Here is a 13,474-nt window from a genome sequence, read left to right on the forward strand (position 1 = left end):
CAGGCATGTGGAATCCATCTGTTCACCTTTTCTGCGTCTCACAAAGACACGGCGGTTGGAACCAAAGATCTCAAATTTGGACTCATCAGACCAAAGCACAGATTTCCACTGGTCTAATGTCCATTCCTTGTGTTTCTTGGCCCAAACAAATCTCTTCTGCTTGTTGCCTCTCCTTAGCAGTGGTTTCCTAGCAGCTATTTGACCATGAAGGCCTGATTGGCGCAGTCTCCTCTTAACAGTTGTTCTAGAGATGGGTCTGCTGCTAGAACTCTGTGTGGCATTCATCTGGTCTCTGATCTGAGCTGCTGTTAACTTGCGATTTCTGAGGCTGGTGACTCGGATGAACTTATCCTCAGAAGCAGAGGTGACTCTTGGTCTTCCTTTCCTGGGTCGGTCCTCATGTGTGCCAGTTTCGTTGTAGCACTTGATGGTTTTTGCGACTCCACTTGGGGACACATTTAAAGTTTTTGCAATTTTCCGGACTGACTGACCTTCATTTCTTAAAGTAATGATGGCCACTGGTTTTTCTTTAGTTAGCTGATTGGTTCTTGCCATAATATGAATTTTAACAGTTGTCCAATAGGGCTGTCGGCTGTGTATTAACCTGACTTCTGCACAACACAACTGATGGTCCCAATCCCATTGATAAAGCAAGAAATTCCACTAATTAACCCTGATAAGGCACACCTGTGAAGTGGAAACCATTTCAGGTGACTACCTCTTGAAGCTCATGGAGAGAATGCCAAGAGTGTGCAAAGCAGTAATCAGAGCAAAGGGTGGCTATTTTGAAGAAACTAGAATATAAAACATGTTTTCAGTTATTTCACCTTTTTTTGTTAAGTACATAACTCCACATGTGTTCATTCATAGTTTTGATGCCTTCAGTGAGAATCTACAATGTAAATAGTCATGAAAATAAAGAAAACGCATTGAATGAGAAGGTGTGTCCAAACTTTTGGCCTGTACTGTATATAAGAATATATTTGTGTTTCTTGTGCCTTGATTTATGTTATGTTTGTAAAGATTGAATTTATTTTTGTTTTAGTTAAAGGGGTATCATTTAAAATACATGAATTTGCAGATTATTATTTTTGATTGATTGATTACGTTCATGTTCTTATTTTACAAATAAATCAGACGTTACTCAACAGTTACTCAGTACTTGACTAGTTTTTTCACCAAATAGTCTTTTACTCTTACTCAAGTAATTATTTGGATGACTACTTTTTACTTTTATTTGAGTAATATTGTTCTAAACTCACCTCTCTCTACTCTACCCACCTCTGATTAGGAGGCACGTGTAACATCCCGAGATGTACAAAAGAGTCTCTTGGAGCCAAACCTAAACCCAACAGGAAGTCCGCCATTTTGAATTTACTGTGCAAATTTTGTGCATTTTTGACAATTCACAGGGGTTTTGACGAACTCCTCCTACTGATTTAATCCAAATGACTTCATATTTTGTCTGTACTGTCTAAAGCAGTGGTTCCCAACTGGTCCAGCCACAGGGTCCAGAGTTCTCCTTCATTATTAGTTCAAGGTCCACACAGTTCAATACAGTCAGCGTCATACTTGTGTTTGGCCATGTCATTGAGCTGGTTTGCTGTCTCTGTCAAGTAGCTGTCTGTTATTTACTCACTCCACAGCAGGAAACGACACTTCAAAATAAACACTGGGCTTGAAATTCATGGTACTGTGGTCCATTCAGAATGGATCTGCAACCCATTTTTGGACACCTCCAGTAGTTGAGAACCACTGGTCTAAAGACCTTTGACATGAAAACTATTAAAAGCTTTTGTAATCGTGTTATCATGGTGAGACATCAAACAGGAAGTGGTTTGTAACTCAAAGGTACATGGTCCAGTCGGCCCCAAACTTCTTGTTAAGAGTCTTGCCCCAAACACATAACTGCCAATGTTTTGTTATGGTTATGACGCCACAGACTGGCAACAGGGAATGAAATGTTTTATACTTATACACTAGGACATACTGCTCCTAGCAGCTTGACCAGATCCACCGATATGCCATATGCAGATAAGCCACAACTCCTTTGCCCGATAACCGATATCGATATATCCACATTTTCCCCACCTAATTTTAGTGATCATCAAGTCTCTTCTGTAGTGGAATTAACATCATATTATACATACATGCTCTTATCGTGACGGCCCACCAGCAGATGGAGACGTGAAATATAATACTTTTAAATGTATGTAATATTCACTCATTGTGCAAAATAACAAAAAGTATGTTGGCCGATTCTGATAGTTCATTTTGAAGACGTTATCGGACAATACCGATGACGATATTTCATTTTAAAGCATGGAAATATAGATATATTTATTGTTGACAGTCAGTGGAGTATCTGACAGATGTAAAACACATCTGCCTGTTTTATATTCTGTGACCAAAAACATGACAGAGTGTCAGAACTGTCCAATATTAAGATATAAATATAACAGCTTCAGATTATTTTCAATTGAGTGATTGATTCATAGATTATTGATGTGAGTTCTTTGGAAGTTATTTGAAAAGATGGGAGGTTTGAATATTTCTGTGGAGCATAATTAATGTGATCAATGTGAGTTATGATGAGGCTGTTTAACATCTGACCTGTGATGGCAGCAGAGATCACACACACACACACACACACACACACACACACACACAGATCCTCTTCTGAGATCGATCAGCCTCAGTGTGTCTAATCTCTAATCAGTTTTACAGCGGTCCTGATCGATCCCTCAGGCTGTGTTGGAGTCTGGGAGTCGGTGTGTCGGTGTCGGTCCGGTTCTATCTGGTTTGTTCTGGTTCCGGTAGCTTGTTCCGTAACTTTTCTGCCTCGGTGTAAAGCTTCAGTCTCGGGTTAACTGTTAGCATCTTTCGGCTGGAGCTCATCAATCTGCCGTGACCTCCATTTCACGGATCTTTCCTGTGTTTCACACCGAAACCTGCCTCTGCTCACCGGACCCAACACTCTGCTCTGCCCCGAGGCTACTTAACGTTAGCCGGTTCGGTTCTGACAGCAGGGCAGCTAAGCTAACTAGCTAACTGTTAGCCTGAGTTAGCACCTAGCGGTTAGTCCGGGTTGCCTCTGTCTTCCTCATGCCGGCGATGCTGGAGAGAAACCCGGAGGGTCCGGGAAAGAGAAGAGGCAGAGCCCCGGCGGGCAGCGGCAGCAGCGGCCCCGGGGCAGCAGCGAACCCCGGCGGGAAGAGCCTGTCCGGTAATGGAACCAGCACTAACAGCTGCTGGGAAGAAGGAAGCTCAGGCTCCAGCAGCGACGAGGAGCATGGTGGGTAGCCTCGATCACTGTGGTTCAGTTGTGTTCTGTGTGAACTTCAGAGTACTGGTTCTGAGTTGCTCTGCGTGTATTTGTGTGTAGGTGGAGGAGGGATGCGGGTCGGAGCACAGTACCAGGCCGTGGTTCCGGACTTTGACTCGGGTAAGTATTTAAGCACGTCTCGGTAGCCTAGAGGCGGAGTGGTAGCCTCGAACAACAAGAGTACTTAGCACACGATCCTGTTTCCAGTCCTCTCAAACTGGTTCCAGCTCTAGAGTCCAGGAGTCAAACTGGTTTTGATTCTGTAATAAACCACAGTGGTTCCAGTTCTGTACTGGATCTGTTAAACGTCTTCTACAGTTTCTAGATCTATAACACATCCTGTCTAGTGTCTGTGTTTCTACACTGAGCAGTTTCTTCCTCTGCTGCTGATTCTGGATCAAACTGGTTTTTATTTTCATACTGGGTGTGTTATACTTCTAACTCTGATTAACTTATTTATTTTCACAAATAGTAAAATTTAATACAGTAAAACTGTAAAGAGGATTGTTTTATACATCTCATATCAACAAAAGAAAAATATATGAAGACACAAACACAACATAGAGAAGAAAGACAAGAATATATAAATAAATACAATGACCACTAATATATGCCAGCCATAAAATTAAAAAACAAACATGTCAGACAGCTAGTATAATATGAGTCTGGCAGAGTTGTTTTAACTCTTAAAAAGTCCAGTGTGTCAGATTCAGGGGGATGTAGTGGTATCTCGCTGTGAAGATTGCTGATTACAACCAGCTCAAACTTCTCCTGGATAAAATTCCTTCAGTGGTCTTTGCTCAGGAGGTTTTTACTGGGAGCTGAATTGTCCGCAGAGGTCTCATCCTTTGTCCACAACGCCAGGGATTAGCACCCCAGGGCTCCACCCCTGCCTGCCGCTTAGCACACAATGCACCGACCCCTGCATCCTGTCGCTGTGGGTGGTGGGCCCACAGGGTTGACGGCTCCATGTTATGTATTCGGGCCCAAGGCCTGGCCACCAGACGCTTGCTGGCGACCCCCCCACCCCTAAGGTCTGGCCCTGGTTTCCCCATACCAGGCAAGGTCCTCAAAGTTCAAATACGCACTTTCATCAAGGTCTTCTTGAATGGAGTATCTCAGGGTCTTGTTCAGAAGTGAGGGCAGAATGGAGCATGAGATGGATCACGTCCCAACCCTTACCTATGGTAATGCTCTGGGTAGTGACCGAAAGAATGAGATTGAGGATACAGTGGTCGTAATGAGTTTCCTCTGTGGGGTGGCTGGGCTCAGCCTTAAAGATAGGGCGAGGAGTTCGGACATCCAGAGGGAGCTCGGAGTAGAGCTGCTGTTCCTTCGCATCAAAAGGGGTCAGTTGAGGTGGTTCGGCCATCTGATCAGGATCCTCCTGGACGCCTCCTGTTAGAGGTGTTCGGGGCACGTCCCTCTGGTAGGAGGCCCCGGGGCAGACCCAGAACACACTGGAGAGATTACATATCCCTCTAGCATCTGACTGTGAACAGACTTAAGTTCAATTTTACTCACTGTCTTCCAGTACGGCTACTACTTCTTCTGTTTAATGGTGGATGACACCATGTCTTGAAGGTGATTGCTGCCCCCTCTACTGGTGTATTTGTAGTTTAATTATACTGAACATTTATTAAATTTGTTACATATTATAATTGTTAAAAATTATATTGTTACTGTTTTATCGGCCAGCCCTCATAACATGGATGAATTTTGAAAATAGGCATGTTTCCCCTTTTAAAATCACCCAGACTTGTCCCAACAGTCTTTTACAGTAGACATACAATAAAACCCAGTAACCCTGTCCATTCCTACACACACTTCCTGTGTCTTTTTTTGGGGAGGTAAATGACATTAGACATTGGTGTCATTAAAGTGAATGTAATAACGCTGCATGTGTTATCAGAGGTGGCCAAGGCAGCTCAGCTCAGAGATAACCTCGGCATGTTGGTGTGGATCCCCAGCAACTGTCTGAACCAGACTCAGTGTAAGAAACTACAGATTAAACATATAAAATATAACCTGTGAGTGATGTTTGATGTTTGAGATATTGACAATGTATTTTCTGTTCCAGTGGACGAGTACATCGCCATCGCCAAAGAGAAACATGGCTACAGCATGGAGCAGGTTGTACTCTAACTCTCTGACTATGCTGTTACGTAGTGACTCATAGAGAACAGTGTTAGTGTGTATATATGTACTGTGTATCTGACAGTAGGCCTCTGTCCTCAGGCTCTGGGGATGCTCTTCTGGCACAAACACAACATTGAGAAATCTCTGGCCGACCTGCCGAACTTCACTCCGTTTCCTGATGAGTGGACGGTGGAGGACAGAGTCCTGTTTGAACAAGCCTTCAGCTTCCACGGGAAGAGCTTCCACCGAATCCAGCAGATGGTAATGTATCACCAGTATATTTCTGTCACTGGGACCAGTACAGAGTGTTTATAAAGACTGTCTGTCTGTGTGCAGTTACCTGATAAATCCATGGCCAGTTTGGTTCGCTTTTATTACTCCTGGAAGAAAAGTCGCAGTAAAACGAGTCTGATGGACCGACAGACACGGAAAAACAAGAGAGAAAGAGACGACAGGTGAGCCCCAACCTGCACAGGTGACAATACAGGTGACACTACAGGTGACATTACAGGTGACAGTACAGGTAACACTACAGGTAACACTACAGGTAACAATACAGGTGACATTACAGGTGACACTACAGGTGACATTACAGGTGACAGTACAGGTGACAGTACAGGTAACACTACAGGTAACATTACAGGTAACAATACAGGTGACACTACAGGTGACACTACAGGTGACATTACAGGTAACAATATAGGTGACACTACAGGTGACATTACAGGTAACATTACAGGTAACAATACAGGTAACACTACAGGTGACACTACAGGTGACATTACAGGTAACAATATAGGTGACACTACAGGTGACATTACAGGTAACATTACAGGTAACAATACAGGTAACACTACAGGTGACACTACAGGTGACATTACAGGTTACAACACAGGTGACACTACATGGGCACTGCAGGTTACATTACAGGGGATACTACAGGTAGCATTACAGTTGACAGTACAGGTAACATGACAGGTGAAGGTACAGTTGACACTACAGGTGACACTACATGTGATACTACAGGTAAAATTACAGGTAACACTGTAGATGACACTACAGGTAACACTACAGGTGACACCTCAGGTTACACTACAGGTGACACTGCAAGTAACACTACAGGTGACATTACAGGTTACAACACAGGTGATACTGCAGGTAATACCTCAGGTGACATTACAGGTTACAACACAGGTGACACTGCAGGTAACACCACAGGTGACATTACAGGTTGCAACACAGGTGATACTGCAGGTAATACCTCAGGTGACATTACAGGTTACAACACAGGTGATACTGCAGGTAATACCTCAGGTGACATTACAGGTTACAACACAGGTGATACTGCAGGTAATACCTCAGGTGACATTACAGGTTACAACACAGGTGACACTGCAGGTAATACCTCAGGTGACACTACAGGTTACAACGCAGGTAACACTAGAGGTGACACTACAGGTAACATTACAGGGGATACTACAGGTGACACAACAGGTGTGCACCTTCACAGGTGAACTCTTTATGTGAATGTTTGTGGTTTTATGTGGATTCTAATAAATGATTTAAACTCTGTGTTTCAGTGACGATGAAGTTGAGGACGGAAACCCCAATCCTCCCAGTGAGTCTGAACCTGACCCAAATAAAGAAGACAAGAAGGAGGTAACTGTTTACTGACGGTTTACTAATTGTTTACTGACTGTTTACTCTTCACTGTTTATTGACTCACTGTTTACTGATGGTTGTTGTCAGACTGTTTTAAATGACTGGTTTTGTTTCAGGTGAGTTCTGGATCAGAGAGGCCAGAGGTCAAACCAGCTCCAGGACTGAAGGTGACAACACCTGAATCATTTTACCTGTATCATTATTAACACCTGTCTCAGTCAGGTGGTAGTAACCTGTCGACCTGTCTCAGTCAGGTGGTACTAACCTGTCGACCTGTCTTAGTCAGGTGGTACTAACCTGTCTACCTGTCTCTCTGTGTACCTGTAGACAGGCAGTAAGGCGTCTCAGCGGCTGAAGAAACGTCCTCCTAAAGGAATGTTTCTGAATCAGCAGGACGTTGTTTCGCTCTCGTCTTCATCTGCTCAGGGACTCATCAGACAACTAGACTGTCAACTGGTCTCCATCAAGAGACAGGTTTGTCTACCTGTCTGTCTACGCTGTCTGTCTCTCCTCACCGCCTCACTCTCTCCTCACCTGTGTGTCTCTCCTCACCTGTCTCTCTCTCTCTCTCTCCTCACCTGTGTGTCTCTCCTCACCTGTCTCACTCTCCTCACCTGTGTGTCTCTCCTCACCTGTCTGTCTACGCTGTCTGTCTCTTCTCACCTGTCTATGTCTCTCCTCACCTGTCTATGTCCCTCCTCACCTGTCTCTCTCTCTCTGTGTTTCAGATTCAGACCATCAAACAGTCAAACAGCTCTCTGAAGGAGAAAATCAGCTCAGGAGTCGAAGAGTACAGACAGCCTGAGGTAACCACGGCAACACACACACACACGCACACACACACAGTTGTCTGTTGGTGTTGCTTTATGTTAGTATTGCTGGTTGTAGTTTGTTGGTGTTGCAAGTGGCTGTCTGTTTGTTGTTGCTGCTGGTTGCTGTATTTTTGTTGGTGTTGCTGCTTGTTGTTTGTTGGTGTTGCTGCTTGTTGTCCGGTTGTTGTCAGTTGGTTGTTAATGCTTTAGGTTGGTGTTGCTGGTTGTTGACTGTCTGTTGGTGTTGCTTTAGGTTGGTGTTGCTTGTTGTTGTTGCTTGTTGTTGTCTTTTTGTTCGTGTTGCTGGTTGTTGGTGTTGCTGTAGTTGCTCTTTGTCTTCACGTTGCTGTGTTTTGTTGCAGGTGACTCAGAAGTTTAACACTCGTTGGACCACAGAGGAGCAGCTGCTCGCTGTACAAGGTAACACCTAAACTACCTGTAGCCAGGTGAACTGAGACACACCTGTGGTAATTAAGCCCTGATCACTTTGATTAAACCTCTCAATGATTGGCTGAATGAGTGACTCTATTCCTCTTGTCCAATGACATGCAGCCATCAGGAAATATGGGCGAGACTTCCAGGCGATCTCAGATGTGATTGGTAACAAGTCTGTGGTTCAGGTGAAGAACTTCCTGGTGAACTACAGACGGAGGTTCAACCTGGACGAGGTTCTTCAGGAGTGGGAGGCTGAACATGGGATGGAGGCGGGAGACAGGGGAGGAGGCGAGGAGGACAAGATGGAGGAGTGTCCTGCTGAGGAGGAGGAGGTCACTGCCAAGGAGACAAAGGAGACAAAGGAGGTGAGGAGGTGTTTTCATGTTTACCACAAATCCCAGAATCCTCTGTTTGCTCTAACAGAGTTTGGCTAACTTTATGTGATGGAGGATGAAAGCTGTTTATTGAAGAATAATAAATCACCTGCAGGTGAAATGTATTCTAACTCTTACTAGCCAGAGGCTCTGCTGTGTTTCTACTGTAACTCTACTGTGATCTACTGAATCTCTACTGTGTTTCTACTGTAACTCTACTGTGATCTACTGAATCTCTACTGTATTTCTACTGTAACTCTGCTGTGATCTACTGAATCTCTACTGTGGTCTACTGAATCTCTACTGTGTTTCTACTGTAACTCTGTTGTGATCTACTGAATCTCTACTGTGATCTACTGAATCTCTACTGTATTTCTACTGTAACTCTACTGTGATCTACTGAATCTCTACTGTATTTCTACTGTAACTCTACTGTGTTTCTACTGTAACTCTGCTGTGTTTCTACTGTAACTCTACCGTGTTTCTGCTGAATCTCTACTGTGTTTCTGCTGTAGCTCTACTGTATTTCTACTGTAACTCTGCTGTGTTTCTACTGTAACTCTACCGTGTTTCTGCTGAATCTCTACTGTGTTTCTACCGTAGCTCTACTGTGTTTCTACTGTAACTCTACTGTGCTTCTACTGTAACTCTACCGTGTTTCTACTGTAGTTCTACTGTGTTTCTACTGTAACTCTACCGTGTTTCTACTGTGTTTCCACTGTAACTTTACCATGTTTCTACTGTAACTCTACTGTGATCTACTGAATCTCTGCTGTGTTTCTGCTGTAACTCTACTGTTTCTACTGTAACTCTACCGTGTTCTGCTGAATCTCTACTGTGTTTCTACTGTAACTCTGCTGTGTTTCTACTGTAACTCTACCGTGTTTCTGCTGAATCTCTACTGTGTTTCTACCGTAGCTCTACTGTATTTCTACTGTAACTCTACTGTGCTTCTACTGTAACTCTACCGTGTTTCTACTGTAGTTCTATTGTGTTTCTACTGTAACTCTACCGTGTTTCTACTGTGTTTCCACTGTAACTTTACCATGTTTCTACTGTAACTCTACTGTGATCTACTGAATCTCTGCTGTATTTCTGCTGTAACTCTACTGTTTCTACTGTAACTCTACCGTGTTTCTACTGTGTTTCCACTGTAACTTTACCATGTTTCTACTATAACTCTACTGTGATCTACTGAATCTCTACTGTGTTTCTGCTGTAACTCTACTGTTTCTACTGTAACTCTACCGTGTTTCTGCTGAATCTCTACTGTGTTTCTGCTGTAGCTCTACTGTATTTCTACTGTAACTGCTGTGTTTCTACTGTAACTCTACCATGTTTCTGCTGAATCTCTACTGTGTTTCTGCTGTAGCTCTACTGTGTTTCTACTGTAACTCTGCTGTGTTTCTACTGTAACTCTACCGTGTTTCTGCTGAATCTCTACTGTGTTTCTGCTGTAGCTCTACTGTATTTCTACTGTAACTCTGCTGTGTTTCTACTGTAACTCTACCGTGTTTCTGCTGAATCTCTACTGTGTTTCTATCGTAGCTCTACTGTGTTTCTACCGTAGTTCTACTGTGCTTCTACTGTAGTTCTACTGTGTTTCTACTGTAACTCTACCGTGTTTCTACTGTAGCTCTACCGTGTTTCTACTGTGTTTCTACTGTAACTCTACCGTGTTTCTACTGTGTTTCCACTGTAACTTTACCATGTTTCTACTGTAACTCTACTGTGATCTACTGAATCTCTGCTGTGTTTCTACTGTAACTCTACTGTTTCTACTGTTACTCCACTGTGTTTCTGCTGTAACTCTACTGTGTTTCCACTTTAATTATCCCGTGTTTCTGTTGTAACTCTACTGTATTTCTACTGTGTTTCTACTTTATTTCTACTGTAACTCTACATTGTTTCTGCTGTAACTCTACTGTGCTTCTGTTACACCTCTACTGTGTTTCTAGTTTAACTCTACTGTGTTTCCGCTCTCTGCAGGACTCGTCCTCTCTCATGGACACCGAGAAGCCTCTGGCCTCCTGAGACTCTCTGACTCCGCCTCTCTGGTTTATGATGTCATCAAGATTTTGATTTTATTTTGTTTTTCTTGTGTTGGACTTTCACTGGTCAGGTTTGAGCTTTGTGCCATGAACCTGTAATCACTGATCTCTCTGGACCAATCAGATATCAGGCCTGACCTGTCAATCAAAGTGGGCGGGGCCTGTTATTTGTCCTTTTTCCCTCAGATTTCTATTTTAACAATGTTTTATGTTTTCAATCTTTTTTTCTTTCTTTATTTTCTCTCTTTGTGTTCGTTGGGGTGGGTTTGGGGTTGAACTGAAGCAGCCATGTTTGACGATGTCACTCAGGTAGGGGGCGTGGCTTTTATGACCTTTTGGGGAGTGACAATAAAACCAAAGTTCATCAATAAATGAATATGTTTCTTCTCTATCTCTCCTTTTTTAAACTTCTGTGTTTTGGTTTTCGGAAACAGGTTAACAAAATAATGAAACATATTATCACATGCTTTATTTTAATAATAATAAACTTTATTTATGCAACAAAATGCTTTATGAAATGAAAACACAAGGTTAGAACAGCATCAAAATATACTTTAAGTATGAGTAAAAGTACTCATTCTGCAGAATAATATTTATATTATCGTAGTATAATTCTGGATGAATTCATGTGTTCATCACTTAAATGTTGCAGCTGGTAAAGGTGGAGCTCATTTTTTTCCACTTAATGTTTTTATTGATTTGTCCACAGAGATACACTCTCACAGAGAGATCCCATTTAATCCATCGTAACATTTCCAAATTGTTTGTTCACCTACACCTGCTGTGTTTCCTCTGTAGAGTCCTCAGTCAACAAATACTGAAACCAAAAGTTGCATGTATCAAGTAAAGGTAAAATCTGGTCAGATCTGAGTTCCCAAACAACTTAATAAACCACTTTGTTTCTCTTCCAGGACGTCACAATCCAGGGTAAATAGAAAACAAGTTTGATTTTTGATAATTAAATAGATTGTCCTGGTTGTGGTTTACCTCATCCTATGGTTTCTATTTTTCTTTCCTCCTTTTACTTAAGTGCTTTTTGAAATTGCTTCCAGGAATACCTCGAGTAGTTTGACTGTGTGAGTTGACTATACACATAAAACAAAAAACTTTGAGAACATAAAAGATGAGCAGAGCCTGCGGGAGTAAACGAGTCAGACATCTACCTGGACAACATTATTACCTATATCATTGTCTTTTTGGTTTATATTGAACCATTCGTCCCAGTCTTTTTCAAATTGTTCTTCATTCATCTGTATACTGAAGGTAAGGTTCTCCAGGTGGAGCTCATTTAAATGACTCTTTAGAAACTGCTGCGTTGTTCAGTCTTACGTTGATTATATTTTGTATCAATGATCTGAAGCTGTCAGATAAATGTAGTAAAAGAAAAAGTACAATATTTACCTCTGTGGTGAAGTGGAGAAGTAGTGTAAAGTAAATATACTTGTTGTCTTTATGTATGATTCTGATAGTTTATTTCAATGATGAAATACATAAGGAAACATGAGTTGTCCTTTGTAGACTAAGTACAAACAGATTATCTGAGGGCTTGATCTCTGATCATCACTGTGATCGATCTGAATGTTTGGAGAGCTGTAACATACTGACAAAAACTATATTCGATGTCAAACAGTGCCCTCCGGTGGTGATTGTGTTTGCAGACACTGGACAGAGGAGTATCTGCTGTACTAGTATAACTTGATATGTATTTTAAAGGTATGAGGTAAGATTTGTTGTCAGTCTCTCCAGATACGATATAGAATTTAATATTGTTACAGTTTACACAAGAAGAACAAATTTAATAAAGAGAGACATGAAACTGTGTGACTACATGAGAAAACAAAAATAAAATAGAAAATAAAAATAGATAAATACATTTCCTTCCAATAAAGGAGAACTTGCTGTTTCTGTGTGACTACATGAGAAAATAAGGAATAAAATAAAATAAAATAAAATAAAATAAATAAAAGTAAATAAATAAATTTCCTTCCAATAAAGGAGAACTTGCTGTTGAAGAAAAGTGTTCTGTTTCTGTGACTACATGAGAAAATATAAGTGAAAAACTGATGTTTAAAATTGCCATTTTTACATTGACTCCAATTGTTCACATTAGAGCAAAATTCAAAATGCTGTCAAAAATTCAGTTTTTGAGATAAAATTCTGAAATTTGCCACACATCATCTACCATGACTCTAGAATTTTATCTTTTTTTTTCATGAACATTGAAGATTTATTTAGCAAGAATTTGCATGTATATGTTTACAGCACCATTTACAGTCAAACATTTTGATGCACTGTAGGCTCAATTTTTGATAAATCCAAAATCTGAGAAACATAGTTTTTGTAGGACAGTCTGAAGATGCTCTGTAGCAAGTTTGGTGTCAATTGAGCAAAAATTGTGGGAGGAGATAGGTTTAAGAAGTTTTACAGTTTTTGAAAAAAAAACAGAGTGATGGACTTCATAATTTTTAATAGGTTAAATGTACAAAAGTTTCTTCAGTATTGGGGCTACAGTTTGATGAAAGTTGTGAAGTTGTAGCACGTATGTTTGATTTGTTATGAATTTTCAAAGTTTTGAACTTTAGACGCTTGCTGTAGCGCCACCATCAGGACTATTGGCTTGAGTTTACAGCTGAAGATATCTGGCATGAGACTGGACCTTTGTGCAAAGTTTGGTGA

At 41.5% G+C, this 13,474-nt stretch overlaps 1 protein-coding gene across 1 annotated transcript; it reads left to right on the plus strand.

The window, feature by feature from the left end:
* Nucleotides 1-2,862: 2,862 nt before the first annotated feature.
* On the plus strand, nt 2,863-11,170 carry rcor1 (REST corepressor 1). Its single transcript, XM_033641822.2, has 13 exons — nt 2,863-3,295; nt 3,386-3,445; nt 5,238-5,318; nt 5,406-5,458; nt 5,564-5,725; nt 5,801-5,919; nt 7,045-7,123; nt 7,243-7,293; nt 7,454-7,600; nt 7,855-7,932; nt 8,301-8,358; nt 8,491-8,738; nt 10,737-11,170. Exons 1-13 carry the CDS (start codon nt 3,106-3,108, stop codon nt 10,779-10,781), a joined length of 1,371 nt encoding a protein of 456 aa, XP_033497713.1. The 5' UTR covers nt 2,863-3,105; the 3' UTR covers nt 10,782-11,170.
* The last annotated feature ends 2,304 nt before the right edge of the window (nt 11,171-13,474 follow it).

The sequence above is a fragment of the Epinephelus lanceolatus genome, chromosome 15, assembly GCF_041903045.1.
Source record: "Epinephelus lanceolatus isolate andai-2023 chromosome 15, ASM4190304v1, whole genome shotgun sequence".
NCBI lineage: Eukaryota > Metazoa > Chordata > Actinopteri > Perciformes > Serranidae > Epinephelus > Epinephelus lanceolatus.